The 20,160-nt window shown below is 41.4% G+C and overlaps 1 protein-coding gene across 1 annotated transcript; it reads left to right on the top strand.

Annotated features, from left to right (window-relative positions):
• The first annotated feature begins 4,715 nt into the window (after positions 1-4,715).
• LOC149435280 (serine/threonine-protein kinase SBK1-like) lies at positions 4,716-15,527 on the top strand. The gene is made up of 4 exons (XM_089662830.1): positions 4,716-4,748; positions 12,411-12,531; positions 13,108-13,310; positions 14,994-15,527. Exons 1-4 carry the CDS (start codon positions 4,716-4,718, stop codon positions 15,525-15,527), a joined length of 891 nt encoding a protein of 296 aa, XP_089518956.1.
• Positions 15,528-20,160: the final 4,633 nt, after the last annotated feature.

Genomic DNA, 20,160 nt, shown 5'->3' with positions numbered 1-20,160 from the left:
GCAGTGGGCCAATTATAGGCCAATCTCTCTCCTGAACATTGATATCAAACTTTTAGCAAAAATCCTCTCTTCACGTCTTAACCTGTGTATTGGCTCTCTAATTCATAACGACCAAGTGGGCTTTATCCCAACTAGACAAGCGGGAGATAACATCAGACGTGCATCTCTTTTGGCAAATTTTAGCCAGGTCTCGCAATATTCCCGCCTGTTTCCTGTCCTTAGATATCCGGAAAGCATTCGATACAGTCTCATGGCCATACCTCAACTATATTTTGCACCGTTGGGGTTTTGGCCCACACTTTTTAACCTGGATCTTCTCACTGTATCGAGAACCCTCGGCCAGAATTAGGTATCTGGGGCACAGGTCAGCTCAGTTCCGATCTCTAGAGGCACAAGACAGGGCTGCCCTCTGTCCCCCTTGCTCTTTTCCCTGGCTATAGAGTCTCTGGCCCTCTTAATCAGAGCTAACCCGGATGTCAGGGGACTCGAGATAGGGGGCACACATCATAAGTTATGTCTCTTTGCGGATGACGTCTTGCTCTTTCTCACATCCCCATTGACTTCCTCTCCTTCCCTACTACGGCTTCTCGAGGCGTTTGGTTCGCTCTCTGGTCTAATAATAAACCACAATAAATCAACAGCACTCAACATTTCTCTCCCCCCTATAGAGCTGACGCATCTGAAGCAGATTTTACCATTCCCATGGTCACAGTGTCATATCCCTTTCTTAGGAATCAAACTGACTCCTAAGTTATCAGACCTTTACGCAGCTAACTATCTTCCGGTGCTAAACCATCTTTCTGCTCTTCTGACCAAATGGTCTTCCCTTCCCCTCGCATGGCTAGGCAGAATAGCAGTGATAAAAGTGTGGTATAGGCATCATCCTGTAAATCTGGAGTGTCTAAAGATTGATTAGTTTTGTTTTTAGTATACATGGTTTTTAGAATTAACTTCCTCGCAAACAGTTGTATGGTGTGTTTTTTAGGCTTCAAATTTGTCCATGTTGGTGTTAGGACAGAAGCCAAGACCCTTGTTAAGGATACTAATTTTATGTTCAGATAAACTATAACTTGTAAGATTGATGCTCATTTCATTGTCCTTACTAGGTATGCTGGATTCATCAGCAATCAATTTCTGTGACCTATGTTGGAATTTGAAATGATTGTGGTTTGGTTCTAAAAAAACCTTCCTTGGGTGTATATGAAATATTTCCTGGACTACGTGGGGCTGAATGTGAGGTATTTTGAGTGCATGTGCAGTAGATGGAGTAGCAATGCAATCCTCTCCACTTAAATTACCACCTGATCCGGTAAGGTCCCTATTTGGAACATTAAAAGGTGCTTGATCAGTAGTGCATTTTTCTTAAATGATTGTTTGACCAGCCCATCGCCAGGGGGACTTCTTTTTTCCCTTTTTATGGGATTTTTTTTTTTAAACCTGTTTAACTCCTCTTGGCCTCCATTGAATTTTGTGAAAGGTTGGAAAAATTAGGAGTGTGCATCATCAAAATTTCTATACATGATTTTCTTTCTACCAATCCTAGAATTTAAATGACATTTATAAGCTTTTTGTTCACCAAATGCTAATTTATCCCTACGAACTTCTCTCCTTACCAATTAAAATTTCTTTGGTATGTTCTATGTGTGTTTTTAAGATCACTTTCAAATTGAACAAATTTAGGATGATTGTTAAATAACTTTGCATGTATATCAATTGTTTTATCAATGTATCTTAATTTATGATGATACTCGTCAATCAATAGACATATTTTGAGGGGTTTTTTTTTCCCCCCTTGGCCTGTCTCACCTGTCTTTAATCATCATGACCTACTACAAAGGTAAAGAATGGGAAATCCTTATGTCCAGTCTATGAGGAGGATTCCAGCAAACATTACACCCCGACCGCTTCAACCCTGGCAGAATGACCATACCAAAAACCTCAAGCGACGCAGTCTTGCACTGGAGCGACTATGGCGCAAAACCAGATCCCAACAAGCGTTCACCTGATATAATTCCGCCTTCCTCACCTACACTTCCTCCCTCCACGCCACCAAGCAAGCCTACTTTGTAACCCTCATCAATACCCTCTCCTCCAGTCCTCGCTGGCTCTTTAGTTTTAACTCTACTCTCTCCGCCCCCACCTCCACCCAGTACCTCACTCACCGCCCACAAGATTGCTAACCACTTCCAAAGCAAGATCGATGCAAATCATAGGGACATTGTCACTGCTCAGACGTCCGCCCCACCTAGCACCCCCACACAAAAACCCCCCTCAACACTCCTCTCCTTCAACCTCGCCACTGTCCAGACCTCCACCCCGCCCAACATTCCTCACACTAAAACCCCCTCAACACTCCACTCCTTCGACCCTGCTACCACTGAAGAGGTTGCTAAGGTCTTCTGAAGCTCGCTTTACCACCTGCCCCCTTGACCCTGTCCCTACACAACTCCTACGATCTCCATCCTATGCTCCCTCACTCACATCTTTAATCTCTCCCTCTCTACTGGCGCATTCCCCTCCCCTCTGAAGCATGCGCACATCACTCTCATACTTAAAAAACCCTCCCTGGATCCCACCAACCCGAACAACCTCAGACCCATCTCCCTGCTGCCATTTACATCCAAACTCTTTGAGCGCTTAGTCTATAATCGCCTGAGTTCCCACCTCACCGACAACAACTTCCTTGATCCCCTACAGTCTGGCTTTCGTCCCCTACATTCCACCGAAACCGCCCTACTCAAACTCTCCAATGACCTGCTAACCGCCAAAGCTAATGGCCACTAGTCAGTGCTCCTATTCCTTGACCTCTCTGCGGCTTTTGACATGGTTGACCACCCCCTCCTCCTCAAAACTATACTTTCTTGGCCTCAGACTCTGTTCTCTTCCTATCTATCACAGCGCTCCTTCAGTGTTACCTATAACGCTACCAACTCCCCCTGACTCCCCCTCTCTGTTGGGGTCCCTCAAGGTTCTGTCCTCGGGCCCCTTCTCTTCTCCATCTACACCTCCTCCCTTGGCCAACTGATACACTCCCACGGCTTCAACTACCATCTCTTTGCCGATGACATGCAAAGCTCTACCCCTTTCCTCACCCCTTCAGTCTCCGCCTGAATCACTAGCCTTCTGATCGACATATTGGATTGAATGTCACTCCACTTCCTCAAATTAAACCTTTCCAAAACCGAGCTCCTAGTTTTGTTTTTCTTTCTCCCCAGCCTGCGCCCCCCCCACCCCGACTTCTCCATCACGACCAACGCCACCATATGCCCCACCCCGCAAGCCAGAGTACTAGATGTCATCCTAGACTCCAATCTGTCTTTACAGCCCCAGGTCCAATCACTGGCATTCATGTAGACTCCACCTCCGCAACATCTCCAAAACACATCCGATCCTATCCCGGAAACTACTAAGCAACTCATTCACTCCCTTATTATATCATTACTTGACTACTGTAACTCCCTCCTCACTGGCTTACCTCACCGCAGGCTTTCCCCGCTTCAGTCTATGCTGAATTCTGCAGCCAGACTCATCCACCTCACCAACTGCTCTGTATCCGCCACCCTCCTCTGCCAATCCCTCCACTGGCTTCCGATTGCCCAACGCATAAAATTCAAATTACTAACCTTGATGTACAAAGCTGTTCATAGCACTGCCCCAAACTACATCACCGACCTGGTATCCATTTACCACTCAAAACGTACTCTCCGCTCCCCATAAGACCTCCTACTCTCGAGTTCCCTGGTCTCCTCCTCCCATGCCCGTCTCCAGGGCTTCCCCCATCCTCTGGAACTCACTACCCCAATCCATCAGACTGTTGCATACCCTCCTCACGTTTAGGCGCACCCTGAAAACCCATCTCTTCAGGGAAGCCTACCCTGCCCTCAGCTAATTGCCAATCTCCTCCACTCTTCCTACCACTCTATCCCCCACAGCTATTTCCTCCGGTACCACTATAACCTCCCTCCTAGATTGCAAGCTCCAAGGAGCAGAGCCCTCGAATCCCTCGTGTATTGTTACTGTACTGTCTCGTGTACTGTCTCCCATTATAATGTACAGCGTTGAGCAAACCGTTGGCGCTATATAAATATTGTATAATAATAGACTTATCCATATTATTTGCATTTCCACCCTATGGGCCATTGCTCTCCATTGGAAGTCCCCAGTAGTTCCTCTGCCTCTGTATTGTGGGTAGTTGATATGGTCATGCTCATGGAACGTATTCAGTACACATTACTGGACAGGATGCATTCGTTCAACAGAAAATGGGATGGTTGGATGATGCATTGGCACTTAATGATAGATAATATCTGCTGTACCATTGTTTGTCTTTGACTCTTGTCAGTTATGTGGTTAATCTGCCTACAATGATGACTTCCTCTCTCATGTACTTGATCTTTCATTTTTTGTGATTATCTTTATTTCATTGTAAATTATTTATGTACATTTTTCTTGCTGTTCATTCTATCTCATGTATGATGTGCAGTTTTTGTAGTCCCATCTTTTAATAAAAACTTTTGTAAACAAAAAAAGACTGAATTAAGTTTGATGTCAATTTTTTTTGCTTCATTTAAACTTCTCTTTAACATGTTTAGAAATATTGCATTATAACAAAACCAAATCTGTAGCTATTTATAAAGGATTTACTGCAAAGGTTTGCTGGACATTCATTCATCTGTATTTTATGCCACTAACAGGGGATTCATTCTCTTGGAAAAATGCAGCAGATGGATGAATCTTATTTGAGAAAGGTAAACAATATTTAACCGTCATCTACATACAACATACTAGATTTCAACTAAATTAAGATTTGTCCATTGCATTTAAATTCAAAGAGGATTCACCCATCATTTTCCATCAAGATTCACTCATCAGCAGTGAAAAATATAATCAATTTGTGAAAGTGACAAATTCTCATCAATTCCTATAAATCATACTTTTAGTTAAACCATTACATATCCTTGTGATCAATAAAATATAACTGCTCAGTGCAAAAGAAGTGACTTAGTGCAAATGATCCACTTCCAGGAATCCAGCCAAAAATCGCAGCTGGTATTCGTGTTTCTCCACCATCACAAGGATATGCAATTAATTATTTAAGTATCATTTATATGGTTTAATACAAATGTATTTGTCATTTTCATGAATTGATTATGTGCATCCCTGGATTCATTGAGATGTTACAGGGCTAGCACAGCACATTTGATCTGATAATAGTTGGGTTGTTGGTGTTTATGGCAACTCTTGTAGCAGTTGCTAATGTAAGCAGTTGTGTCCCTTCCTATGCTGAGATAATCCTGCAAATTTGGCATTCCCAGAGGTCCACAGTGGGACACCCCTAGTCCCAACAATGGAGGGTGGCTCCCATAAAAATGTCCATTGTGATGCAAGCAGTATCGGCAGTCACACCTCAGCCAGGTGTTCTACCTCCTCTTTAACATATCAATTCACAAGCCCATCACCATTGAGATGATCAGTTCTGTCCTGGGGGTAACATTTCTCTCTTTATTCTGCAACTACATAGTCATTGTCATAGAATGAAGAAAAACTAAAGCATATTTTATTAAATATCACAATCTCTATTGTATTGTTACATTTTACCTAAATTGTTAAATTATTTGTTTTATACTTTTCACTACATTTCAGATTTCAGCTGTTTTTTAGTGACCATCTCCATGCAGTAGGCCTCCTTGATGAACAACAGCTGACATGAGGGGGAAGCTACACAGCAAGTGTATTGATTGTATTCAGTCTGTTCAGACAGGTAGAACAATAATGAGAAGAGGTGAATTACAACAAATATGATAAGATGGAATCAGATTCTCCTTATAATGAGCCAATATGACTACCTTCCTGCAACCCGGTCTATTGTTATGTCATACAGTATCACCTGTAATTAATAGAATATCGCCCCTTGGCAGCTTACATTTAAATCAAACAATTCCCTTCTATCTTCAGAACCCGGACATACAGTATAAGACATATTACACAACCACATTGATCAAACTCTAGCTAATATATATTTCTCAGTACAAGAACTATTGATATCTACCAATGGAGATTTCACATAAACTCATATTGTAACAGTCACCCCCTTGTAGCCAGTAAAACCAGACCACACATGTAATAATGGTTTATATGCAATCTCCTTTAAGATTTCAAGTTTTGCCTTTGTATTCTGAAGACTCTTTAATCACAAAATGATATCTATTCTCACATTGGACCCCTTTGGCAGGGAGGGGGACTAGACCACATAGCCAGGCAGAATGGAGGCAGATTGGACCCCATTGGAAGGCAGAATGGAGGTAGACTCCAGTACAGCTCTGTGATCTCTCTTCCATAGATCTGGATCTTAATGTCTGTAGTCCATCATTTTTGCTCTGGATGTACGAAGTTCATAATCACAAAAGAAAAAAAAAATCAGTTCTCGGTAGTCCAATAATACATAAGTCTGAAATGCCGATCTGATCATGTGGCACTTGTTTCTTGAACATCCTTTCATAATTATTTTAATTTGGTAAAGCTGACTTGGTAAAGTATTTTTGGATACGCTTTCCTGGCTTTCTGAAATAAAACAAATAAAAAATGTATCCCACAATGTTCTAAGACTGGAATATTCCATACACAGGATGGAGACACAAAATTTAGAATAACAATGGTGTCTACTTTGAATAGCCAACACCTGATAGTCAATAGACAGAGGGGACATGATGAACAATGGTGATGGGATCCTGTATGTACAGTAAGCATGGAATGAACAATAGTACAGGTGGACCCCCCAGGAGGACAATAGGAACAGTAAACATTGGCAGTGTTATGCTAATAACTACCACAAGCAATTCAACAGCCAATGTTAGGGGGCAGTACACCTCAAAAGTCAACCTCAACTTATAATAATGTATTCTAGATGTAACAGATATTAAAAACACAATCCAACAAATACGTATCTGCTAAACTGACCACACATACACAGCTCCATACCCTAGAACGTGTTTTAGCCTTGCACAGAAAGACCAAAACTCATCTATTTAAAATAATTGGAAGTAATGAATTCATTTCCACTTTCCCAGCAATGAGAATGCTTAAAACATTAAAATCATCTCCATAAGTTTCTCCTAGTTTCACTTTCCTGCAAAATAAAATGGGGTTGATTTAGTAAAACTGGAGAGTGCAAAATCTGGTGCATCCCTGCATAGAAACCAATCAGCTTCCAGGTTTTTTGTCAAGGTTTAATTGAACGAGCTGAAGTTAGAAGCTGATTGGCTACCATGCAAAGTTGCACCAGATTTTTCACTCTCCAGTTTTAATAAATCAAACCCAATGCATTTAGGTGACACAAAATTTAAATGAAAAAACTGTTAAGGCTTTTATTAAAAAAAAAGGTCCAGCTTTTTGCCTTATAAAATAAAAATATCATAGTGAGAAAAAAGATTAAACCCAAAAATTCCCATTACTGAAATCTTCCCCATTAAATTAACTGTGTTTAATGGTTCTTCCAATATATTTATGGGAGATCTAAATATTGAAAAACAATTCTGTGGTGTATCCTCCCTGTTTGTTTTGGAGGTCTTCTAATACCCACTATGTTGCACTGAAACCCTCAGTTGAGTCTTCTGACAAGTGGTCACAAATTAAGTTACCCAATCAATATACTTTACTAAATTATACCACTAGAGATAATAGATCTCAGAGAGTTCATTGTCTTATAGTCACGGGGTGCAGGAAGCAAAATCACTTTAGTCTCCCATCAACACAGTCAGTGTTGATGGGGGAATCCCTCCCATTGAGCTATTCTGTTCCCCTGGTGGAGATAGGTGGTGAAGGGAGTCTATTAGCTGTACCCAATTTGATCGATCAATCAACTTTGGTACATTCACCACACCTATACATAGGTTAAATATTGGCAGGTCCTTGCTGAACCGTCCAAGATTTGAACCTTCTATGGCGGGCTTTAGTTACAAAGCTTTCCATACTAAACATGGCAGCCATTTCCAGCAGATGGTGCCCACAGTTTCCAAGTAATTACCTTAAAACTTTTCAGAGTTCCACTAACAAGTTGAGCTTATTTATTTTTTTAAGCAATTAGTCAGACTACAATATTCCGTACACCCAAGGTGTTGGAGCACAGAAATTTACCAGAACAATAAGATCTACCCTGAATGGTTTCAGCCTACACCCAACAGACAATACACAGAGGAGGAACTGAAGGCAATGGTGATGGGATTTGGTAATTACAGTAAACAAACAATAGTAGAGGTGAACACCCAGACACTCAGCAGAAACAATTGACAATGACAATGGCTACCATTTCCCCCAACAACAATGTTTTGTAGTGTATAACAAAAGAACCCTAAAATACTCCATACTCTGGTCCACTGACCACACACAGCTTTATACACTAGAAAGTTTTTACAATGCACAGAGAAAAAAATAAAGCTATAATTTATCTGCAACATCTGTATTCACTTTATTCATTTTCTACAAAGTTCCCCTTTTCTAAAAATGAGGATGCTAAAATGTGACCATTACCAAACATCCTCCCTGCAACATTTAGCTTTAATTTCATACAAATACAATGCATTTCAATAAAACAAATCACAATAAACTAAAACAAGTTTTAAAAAAATAAAAATCTTTCAATTCATGATTTTTTTACCTTAATAATAAAATAAACAAAAAATAAATAAAATCAAACAAACAAAATAATATTTCCTCTTCAGTTTACTATTATCCCTATTAAATTGACCGCCTTCAGTTGGTTCTTCCAATATCCTTTTCCTGAATATGGCAATCCAGCAATCTAGTAATATAGAAGGTAATTATCAAGCATGTTCTACTATCCAACCTAATGCAGAGTAGCTGCTTATTTCCTGCATTTCCTCCACATTTGGTCTATGATTCCCTATGCCTTGCTCAATAAAGTACTGGAAGTATGGGGCACACTGGTGAGGCCACCTCCTTACCTTTACTATGGCACCCCAAAAACACTTCATTACCCTTAGAGAAGAAAATCTGGATTTTACCAACATCAGGGGGTTTATTAACCTTTTCAGTTAAAATAATTTGACCCCCAATGTGATCTGGACTTGTCACAATGGAGTACTCTCTATTTTTTGTTTGGTGACCTCAAAGTGAACATTTAAAGTAAAGTAGATTGTGGAGACAAAATACAACAAATACAAACCAAACATGACAATAAAGACATACATTTCACCATCTCAGGGAAAGTTCCTTCATCCCCCCAATGAACATATATGTGTATGAGCGCAGTGCTGAGTCTGAGCAGTTCCACATTACTAAAAATGACTAGTGATGAAGCCCCATAGCAGAAAAATGTATTTTGGCCTCAAACTTTATATGTAAATCCTCTGCTTGTAAAAGATTAGTATATATCGTAAGAATCTGCAGAAGATTTTTGAAGCTTTTAGTGATGGAACATCTTTGTTAAAACCTTTAAAGAATAACTTTCCTTTCAGGGTCCAATCACAGCTCAGCATTCCAGCCTTTGTCAGTTCATATATATTGCCCACTTTATAGTCTCAGGTGGGTGGAGTTCTATGTTGGTTTTATATTTATGATTTATATATGAATGCATGTTTATATTTCATTTATTTAGACACATTTTATACATAAACTTTCCATGGCTAAATTGGGTCAATGTGATATTTTGCATTTTTGTAAATTTATGTTGAACGATTTAATACAAATATATTATTAAAAGAAAATTAAGACATTTTATACATTATCTCTATAAAGCTTAGCATCTACAAACTGTTTCCTTGGTTAATTAAATCATTTAAAATTAGTTTCAGAGTAATTTCCCGCCCTCATCACACTGGCACAGCATAAACAATCCCCATTCATATGGACCTACCTGCTCCACCCTTCAGGAGCCCATTACAAACTCACCAATCATATGTTAATGAGCTCCTCTGTGTTGGCCAATCAGAATCTCCTTTAACAAATTCTTTTTTCTCCCCACATATATACCAGAGCTCCAGTTCTTACTTTCAGTGACTCTCATTTTGCTTGTAGCAAAAGTGATTTATTTCCTCCATTGACTGCTTCCCGCCAGAATTGCTTTTCAGAAGACCACATAGATTTCCTCCGTTAAGACCGACTTGCAGACCATCTATACCTTCATTTTCCAAAGTAAGTCATATAGAACTTCATAGTTTTATAATCCTCAGTTTTATCCTTTTCTAGGGTTTTTCTACTATTAGAAGATGTACTTAGCAGAAAGTTAGATAGTAAAACTGTTTAATGTTCTCTATTTTTCACACTTACCTGTTATTTATTGTCACACAAATAGCTAGAGGCCAACTCCAGCCAATCCAATTTATTTGCTTGATTTATGAATGAGTTATAACTTCTGTCAGGTTTTTATTACCACCTGGGTCCTTATTGGGAAGATCCACTAGTGACCCAATACTGGGACACACATGGCAATAAACACCTGACAAAGATATGAGTCTGAGTGCTCCAACTATCTTGTCCTATGACATGCTCAGATCATTTGTTGTACTTTGTACTTAACATTTAAATATACTGTGTGTGTGTGTGTATATATATATAAAAACATTTTTCTGTTTATCTTCATCCCTTGCTAGTCTGGCTAAAGTATTCTATGGCATTCTTTTGCAACCAGGGTGTCCAGGTACCCTGGGGTGCCTTCTGGGTTCTTCAGCAATGCCTTGGTAGTATTGCCCCAAAAACTGTAAACAAGACAGTAAGAGGATCAGTCCTGCCTTTTTGTTACACAAACCACAAATTTGTATTGTGCAGCATTACAACCTTGGGTTCTGTGGGGTCCAGCCGCTGACATTCCTAACAACGGATGATGTAATTGGTTGAAAAGGAGGACATCAGTCACCTGAATCTTTGTTTGCCCCTCTCCATCAGCACTGGGGTCACTTTAGCTGAGTGAGGGAGAATGTTGGGACATGTCGGTAGCAATGTGCAAAGGTGCAATAGCTATGAAAGAACAAACCACTTCTAATGTTGGGGGTCCTACTTGTGTGGATGTTGCTGCGTTACGTAAAACTATTTGTTTAGTTCTTTACATTTTAGCATGGGGTGCCTCAAGATTGTGTGGAATTTTAAAGGGCACGTTGACTAAGAAAAGGTTGAGAAACACTCATCTATGGTGTATGCATAGCAAGACCAGTATAGGTCCATGATGAGGGACCCCTTGTATTTTCCTGTTACTATATCATGCTAGAATGCGGTTTTTCATTGTCCAGTTATACCTGACTCTGGAATATTTCCTGTTGTGAATTGATTTTGGTCACCTTTGGAAATAGCCACCAAATCGTCTTTCTGTTTATGTACCTGTTATTAATCTTTAATAAAAATATCATGGGACAAAAAAAATGTACAAAACCTAATAAAGGTTTTCATTCTTCCCCCACTTGTGCCCTCTTATAGAGGTTTTGCTGACCACACACATGAAGTGAGGGAAGATCGGACGTCAGAAATGGCAATAAAAAGTTAAAAGATGTTCTAACCCTTTTCGGTTTTTGTCCAAATTCTTTGGTTGGATTTGTGCTTGAAGTCTCAGGAAGTCACATATCTTTAGTAAATCATTTTACTGTATTACAGCAAAGTAAAACCAGGGACTTCCTAGGATGGCACCTAAGGACAGAAAGTCAACACCCAGCTATAAAAGATATTTTCATAAATGTTAGTCATATCATGCAAAAGTTTAAAAGATTCACACATGATGTTCAATACAAAAACTTTTGTATGATGTGACTAATACATTTGGAATTTGTATCCCTATGTTTTGAATTGATATCCCTGGCTGCCATCCTAGGAAGTCCCCGGTTGTTACCTTGTTGTAGACATTTGTTGGTTTGGAATGATGGCACTCTCGGTCCTTTGCCCAGTGCCATTCTACATCACTCCTTTCTCTCTTTGGAATCTATAAAATAATTGGACTTCTTACATATAACTTGTATGTATCAGAGTAAGGGTTCGTGTCCATAGAATCAGTTTGATGTCCATTTGAGACCCTTCTAAAATAATTTATAATACTGTATATTGACAGGTGAATTTGATCGGCTTCAAGTGGGTTTTGCATTACCATAGACTTATATAGGAAAACAATATCCACTTGCTGTGAATAAAAGCTCATCAACATAAGCCCAACATGTATTTAATAAGAATTGTAAGCATATATCAGCTTTAAAATGTAAAATAACTGTCTTTAGTTACAATACTACCCCTCCCCCCACCTCTAATGAAGCTGACAATTAATAACAGTAACTGGGTGATATCCAGAGAGATGATTAATGCCGCTTACTAATGATTAGTGCCAAATGAAACTCATTTGTATGTTTTGATATTGTGATTCCAGAATGGCTTCTAGCATTGTAGAAGTAACCAAGAACACTGCAAGGAAACTTCTTGAGCTCATCGCCGAAACCTCAGAAAACCTGACGATGATGGAAGTCACAGACCACTTCCACCCCATCAAAGAGCTCGGGACAGGATCGTATGGAAAGGTTCTCTTGGCCAAACATCGGGGTTCAGGTAAATTTGTAGCCTAATTCATGCAAAGAGAATGATTTACAGAATCAGTTGTGCTTCTGAATGAGTGGAAATAAACTAAGGAAAAGAGTAACTAGCAGGTAAAGGTTCTTCGGTTGCATGGTGCAACAAGGGGGATCATACTGTAGATATTGCATCACCAGAGGAGGGGAGACTATAATGAGCAAGTCTGCCATAATATACAAGTCTGATATTTACATATTCTAGTTAATGCTCTGGGTGCCCTCTGCAGATTTAGTTCTATTTACAGCTCAGATGTCTAAAGGATCTTTACTTCTAATCTGAGATATGAGTGTGACATCCAAGATCTAAGAATCAACAGAATGCTTCGGCTGCAGAACATTTCCAAAGCTTTGAGCAGCATTTTTTAAGTTTCTACGTTTTCCAAGCCCCCCTTGCTTCCAGTTTTTGAGTGATGATTATGGATCTTAATAAGTCAGTGCTTTTAGATTTACAGAAACTTTTAACTAACTTTAGTAGGTTTTTAGCAAGCTTCATCATTTCTCTAATGTTGTTTTTATGATACTTATTGTCTTTTTTTGTCTCTCTTTTCAACAGATGAGTTGGTGGCTATGAAACTGATGAGTAAAGAGACAACTCCAAAAGATAACTTCCTAGTGGAATACGGAATGTCTCTTAGTCTCAGTGGCCATCCAAATATCATCACAACCCATGAAATCGCTTTCCAAACCAGCAACGACTATGTCTTCGTCCAGAAGGTGGCACCAGCTGGAAACCTTCATTCAATAGTAAAGTCAAATGTAAGTTTGTATCAAAACTTTACTGATATTTATAAAGTCACGATTTCTAGTTTTAGTTGCTTTAAAGCATTTCTGAGTTTTAAAGGTTCCTTTCCCAGGGCAGTGAGTTGGTAGGATGTATAGTTGGCATACGCTTGTTGTTTTAGGTCTGTGTATCACTCAAGTTATGAAGCAAGGTTTAAAATGGAGTAAGATGGGTTAAGATGGATCTTGCACCATTAATGGCACCATTTTGGATGCTGACAGGTTTCCTTTAACCTCTTGCCGACCGCGCATAGCCGAATGACGGCTTCACCGCGGCCGGCCAGTTCTGAGTGGACGTCATATGACGTCCTCCCAGAACGCGCTCTCCTGCGCGCCCCAGGGGGCGTGCACCCGGCGATCTCCGTGATCGCTGTGTCCTACGGACACAGCTGATCACGTGATGTGGTGAAAGGCCGATCCCACCGGCCTTTTACCACATGATCAGCGGTGTCCAATGACACGCTGATCACAGGGAAATGCAAGTGACGGTTCTCGGCTGCACTTTCCTCACGCTGTCAGATCGTGAGGAAAGTACTGCCGAGAACCGGCAGTTGTCAGAGCGGGGATCGGCACCGATCATCAGGGCACTGATGATCAGTGCCCTGATGATCGGTGCCCAGCAGTGACACCCGCAAGTTCCGCCCAGCAGTGCGCCCACTAGCCCCGCCCACCCGTTCCCAGCAGTGCCCCCACCTGTGCCCAGCAGTGCCCCCACCTGTGCCCAGCAGTGCACCCACCTGTGCCACTCTGCAGTGCCACCTACCTGTGCCCAGAAGTGCCACCTACATGTGCCCAGCAGTGCCACCCACCTGTGCCCACCCACCTGTGCCCACCAGTGCCACCCACCTGTGCCCACCAGTGCCACCCACCTGTGCCCACCCACCAGTGCTGCCCACCAGTGCCACCCACCAGTGCAGCCCAGCAGTGCTGCCAGTCAGTGCCACCAGTCAGTGCCCAGGGGTTGTGCCAGTCAGTGCCGCCAGTCAGTGCCCAGAAGTGATGCCAGTCAGTGCCGTCTATCAGTACCCATCATCAGTGCCACCTATCAGTGCCGCCTATCAGTGCTGCATATCAGTGCCGCCTATCCGTGACCCCTAATTAGTGCTGTCTATCAGTGCCGCCTATCCGTGCCACCTCATTAGTACTGCCTATCAGTGCCCTTTAGTGCTGCCTATCAGTGCCCATCAGTGCCGCCTATCAGTGCCCATAAGTGCCGCCTCATCAACGCAAATCAGTGAAGGAGAAAAAATACCTGTTTGAAAAATTTTATAAAAGAAACAAATAAACTTTTTTTTTTTTTTCAAATTTTTTGCACATTTTTTAATTTATAGCGCAAAAAGTAAAGCGCCCAGTGGCGATTAAATACCACCAAAAGAAAGCTCTATTTGTGAGAAAAAAATGATCAAAATTTCATATGGGTACAATGTTGCATGACCGCGCAATTGTCAATCAAAGTGCGGCAGCGCTGAAAGCTGAAAATTGGCCTGGTAAGGAAGGGGGTATAAGTGCCTGGTAGGCAAGGGGTTAATCATACTCCTTGTGTATTCAGCTAATGTATGTTTGTTTCCCTGTACACGAGGTAAGGTGGGTTCAATATGTTGGGTAACATTGTGCTATATTTGTGTCTAGTGACTAATTTTCTCTCTTTTTCCCCTACAGGTTGGTTTAAATGAAGATGTTATAAATGGTTTTGTTCCACAGGTAGCAAGTGCCTTAGACTTTATGCACAGCAGAGGAATGGTCCATCGGGACATTAAACTGGACAACATTTTGCTCATGGACATTGAATGTAAGGAAGTCAAATTAGCAGATTTTGGACTGACGAGGCTCCGGGGCACTCAAGCACCATGTATGGCCTGGTCCATCCCATATACTGCTCCGGAATTGTGCAGCTTAAAAGAAGGGGATCAATTGCTGCTGCACCCGAGCATTGACGTGTGGGCGTTTGGAGTCCTGTTGTACACAGCTATGACCGGCTCATTTCCTTGGGAAGAAGCAGGGGGTCATGACCCCATGTATCGGGAGTTTGCTTGGTGGCAAATGAAGAAAGATCTAACCTTGGCACCAGGAAAGTGGCAACAATTCTCCATTGAAGCCAGGCAGATGTTCTGGGACTTGTTGGCCCTCAATGCCTCTGAGAGGTGTTCTGCTATGGACATTTTAAAATATGTCCACCTGCCATGGAAAGCATAAATGCCTCCAGAGAATCTAACCAGGAAAACAGTCATACATGTGATATAACAGAGTGCATGATGTCCATTGTGGAGCCTCATCAAGTGCTGCCTCATACAAGTCTCATGTCCTAGGGGAAGGTAAGTCTAAATCTTAGGACTGCTGGCTTTTTCTGTAGCTGGTCACATGTTTGCTTATCTACTGTAATTGCTGATTTCAGAAATACTAACTCATAGCGTAGGAAAACCGTATATAATGAGCCACAGAAGCACAGATCTAATTGGACCACATGTCCACTTCTTTCCACCACAGTTCTCAAAAGCAATTTCACTATTCAAACATATACCATTCTAAAGCTATAACACCGATGTATGCTTACATGGTACCTACACTAATTACACATTCATTCTATTTGGCTTTAGTCTCCCAATGATTCCCCTGCCTAAGAAAATATTATATGGTCAAATTACGGGACCCTCTGCTCCAGGGCCACAGAGCAGCTAATGGCATGGTTATACTACATAGAAATTACATTGCACGTCTTCTCACCATTGATTTTATTGTTCTCCTTAAATGGCCTTAAAACCCATTTCCAGTTTTATTCTTTCATGTGGTAGGAGGGGGGCCTGTTTACAAAAACAAGCAATGTTCACCCTCCTCAAGCTCTAGTGCTGCCCCATATTGTCTTTGCTCCAGATTCAGTCTTTTCCAGGATTTGACACCCAATGTTATGCAACATCTTCTGTGAGCTGACAGGGAAATGATTCAGGGAGCCAAGCTCACCGCATCACATGAGCCCAGTTCTCTGCAGCAGCATTCAGGACCTGTTCCCTGCTGGAGGATAGATGAGGATGGGAAACACATGTCAATCATATGTCCAGCCCGGCCAGCAAGAAAAAAGACAGATTTAAATAAAGCTCCTAAACATGTGTACTATATTAGAACAAATTGATGGTTTTTAAATTTTGTTGGTTTTCTTTTCCCTTTTTTTGTTCATTGTCAAGTGTATTGGAATGTGTGTTCTGCAATCCTTCTGTACAAGGCATATATGGTAAGTATAATATTGTCATAATAAATGAAGACTTTAATGACTCTATTGCAGTATGGACTGAGGAATCCTTGGATACATTGATGGAATGATGTTACATTACCGAGCCTGAGATCAGCAAGCCCCCCCCAGCTGCATAGTGTAGTAACTTTTGCTAATCTGTGGTTACTCCTCCTGTGCACTGGGTGGTGCTCTTGTGCTTCTTCACCTCTGGTTTATTCAATATTGTATTATTATGTTTATACAGCAATATGACTATTACTAATACTACTATCACTTTATACTACTTTACTACTTCTGCTGCTATTACTCCCACACGTATGGAAAACCTCTATTTCTTGATGTTCCAGTGTTCACATTTAGATTTTTCTGTTCTTTTTTTTTCTATTAACATTATTTTGAAAACTTTACACTATTACCTAGCAGGAGAAATGAGGGGCTCCACTGATTGATACTTTCCAACCGTTCCCGATTTGGCAGGGCATGCCCATTTTTTAGTTTATTGTCCCATGACGGTTGTGTCTGGGCTGTGTCCTGGGATCACAGCATGAGGGTCTGATGGTTTCAGCAGTAACAGCATCAGTGTTGGCTTCTAGTCCTGATCCTTGTTTGCCCACATTCCCAGAAGCAGCTGTGCCCACTGATCTCGCCCTTTACCAAGTCACAAATCCCAGTGTATTGCATGCTATGCCAGATGGCCCTTCTGGCCAAATTAGGAAAAGGATCTGATCTGGTGGAGGCTCTTACTGACTTCATGGTTGTGTCCGTTTTAGAAGACACAGCCTTGGTTGCCAGCTAAGGGTTATCAACAATCTCCTGCAAGGAAATTTTTTTTCCCCCAATGTGCTGACCCAAGTTGTCAATCCAAATATTCAGGTTGTGAGCCACACATGCAGCTGCCAAGGCTGGTGCCACAGAGGCAGAACTTGCTTCCTAGATTATCCTAAGGAGGTCCTCTATCTTCCTATCCATTAGGGTTAAGATGAAGGTTTAGTCTGGATTTTCCTTTAACTATCACCCAAACCTTTCCCCAAGCATCATATGTAGGAGCTGTATTTCTAACAGTCCTACATATGACAGCTTCCCACTGTCACAGGATTTTAGAAACCACTGCTGTCACTGGGAATACTAAGCCATGTGTGTGTGTGGGGGGGGGGGGGGTGCATATGAGGACCACTTATTTTATAGGGGGTTTCCAGGTTTCAATAAGTATCTGCAGAACCGAACAACCACTAATCAGGGTTGTGGGGAAGAGACCCTTGTCCTCATGTATTATAGGGATAAAGTGCTTTGCTAAGGGTTCCCCCTGGCAAGGCACCCCTGAATGTTGAGGGCATGTGGCCTGAGGCTGAGATTTCTTTTTTCTGATTCCTTCCTCTGATTAAGGTCCTTCAAGGATTGATTTATGTAAAAGGTCCTCCCCTTTTTGGCCTAGCAATCATGCAGGTCTTTGCAAAAGCCCAATGAAAAATATTGTTTTCTGTGTGCCCTGTTCACACCACACCATCTGCACATGACATTAGCATCGTGGTGTGAACAGGACACATAGAACGCAATGGTTTTCTTTATACCCATGCAGAGACCTGAGAGGTGCATAAAAATATGTCAATGCACATGGTGTGAGCGAGCCCATAAGGTACACCCAAAGCAACACCGTATCCATGAAGTCTTCAATAAAGAGGTAATGAGGTAAGCATTAGGAATGCCATTCCACAACCATATGGAGGGACAAGAACCTACCAATGAAGGGTAGCCTGGGGAAAGAGACAAGAGGGAAGTGCACAAATCTGTGATCCCAATGACCACTGGCCCAACAGCCATCCGGTAAAAAAAAAAAAACCTACATCACACTTTATTCCTGTTGGCAGTATACACAATCAGAACTGGAGGGGTGGGTGGGATATTGTATGCTGTCTTGTATTTCCTGTTGAAAGTAGAACCATTCATCTCTGGTTGGACCTTGAAGATGAGGATATACCCTGAAAACTTGTTCTGAAAGTTGAATGTTAGTTCAAATAAAAAAAGTATCCAGGACAGTACTCAATTGTTCTTGTTAGCAGAAAACTAAAAAAAGAAATGTGTGGGTGGGAAAGACTTTAAGGCCTTAGATCACTTTTCACAGAAAAGCACAGGGGCAGCTGACAGGCATCGTGAGGCCATACTGCTTCTTCCTGAATGTTTTGGGCTGTCTTGGACAGTTGAGGAAGTATTTGCAATGGTATTTTCAACTGCAAGCCTAATGTTGGACAGGCAGTTGCAGCACAGCTCTATTCACTTGAATAAGTCACGTTCAGCGACAGTACTGCCTACTGAATGTGATTTAGGGAGATAATTTTGGATGCTGAGCCCCACTGAATCAATGGGTTTGGGCATTTTCAAAATGGAGGTCATTGGTGGTCAACTTCTTCTTCCTGGTTCCCTGTGCCGGCCCATTTATGTCCTGTTTTATAAAACATTCTTAAGTTAATTAATGTAATTATTTCTAAGAACACAATTACTAGTTCTTATAATATAGATGGACAGCATAAGAATAGCAATGTTAGGTTATTTGGCCCCATATTATTGTGGGAGGGTGTGACCTACTGTTGGGTCCATCCCTCTCAGCATAGTCTATTTGGTAGGGCGTCTCCCACTCCAGTACTGTCTATGCATTTTGGTATGTAGTCAGTGGGGTTGCTGCATTGCTACGTGTCCTCTTTCACAATTCTAGTCATTTTGATTGTAGAAGGTTTGGCAAAACCTCAGGGGAACATCCCCTTCTCTTATTACTGCTTGGAGCCACCTTTGTGGGCCGAGGCCTGGTTATGTCCCCCTCCCCCCTCTTTTTGTACTTCTAATTTGCATTGTTTATTGAAAACCCAGCTATCTGATTTTTTTTTCCTTTTTTAATGTCTTGTTGATTTGTTTTTTGTCTGCAGTTATTTTTGTATTCTTTGTATTGTATTTTGTAATCTCTTAAATTCTGATCAATAAAATATTATGCAAAAAAAAGGTCACATGCCTGAAGAAGGGGCCTTGCATGGCTCAGAGACCAGGATGTTGTTATGGTGTGATGTGATCATTTAATAAAATGTTTGGATGCTTTTTGGAGATCCTTCATGTGCTTCCGGCATATCTCTTGTTCTATTATATCTAAAGGTGAATTCCCAAAACATGACCTACTTGGGGTACTTGACAGCTAAGGTTGGGAACCATTGCTATACACAAATTTTGCTAACCCCAAAAAATTAATTTCACTCTGGTGACCGTGGGTTACATTTGGCTTCCATATCCACTTCCCTCAAAAGAACCGTACCTGTACATCCTCTGGTTGAATTTGGTATACTGGGGTCATGGCTGGAGCTCCAGTCATGACCCCAATATCTTTTTTTTTTTTTTTGAGCCAGCCATGTGAAATAAAGTGATCCAAGTGGCTAATGAATCACTGGATCACTTTCACATGCAACTGAAGGGGGCCCCCCCGCTGCCTTCTTGGGCTCTCCCATCCCACCAGGGAGCTCCACACTGAACTCGCAGGTTTTGCCTGCCAACTATAGAGATTAGAGATGAGTGAATTATTCAAAAATTCAATTCGGCTGATTCGCCGAATTTGAGGAAGAAATTTGA

This window comes from Staurois parvus, unplaced genomic scaffold (assembly GCF_062004578.1).
Source record: "Staurois parvus isolate SC_StPar_1 unplaced genomic scaffold, SC_StPar_1.0 ptg001565l, whole genome shotgun sequence".
Taxonomy (NCBI): Eukaryota; Metazoa; Chordata; class Amphibia; order Anura; family Ranidae; genus Staurois; species Staurois parvus.
The sequence above is the reverse complement of the archived record's forward strand: the minus strand, read 5'-3'. Positions and strand labels throughout refer to the sequence as shown.

Excerpts from the sequence above, each read along its gene's own strand:
- LOC149435280 (XM_089662830.1), top strand. The coding sequence starts at position 4,716 with ATGCAGCAGATGGATGAATCTTATTTGAGAAAG. Across the intron at positions 4,749-12,410 it reads ATGAATCTTATTTGAGAAAG|CTCATCGCCGAAACCTCAGA; the intron begins GTAAACAATATT and ends AAACTTCTTGAG. Across the intron at positions 12,532-13,107 it reads GGCCAAACATCGGGGTTCAG|ATGAGTTGGTGGCTATGAAA; the intron begins GTAAATTTGTAG and ends TCTTTTCAACAG.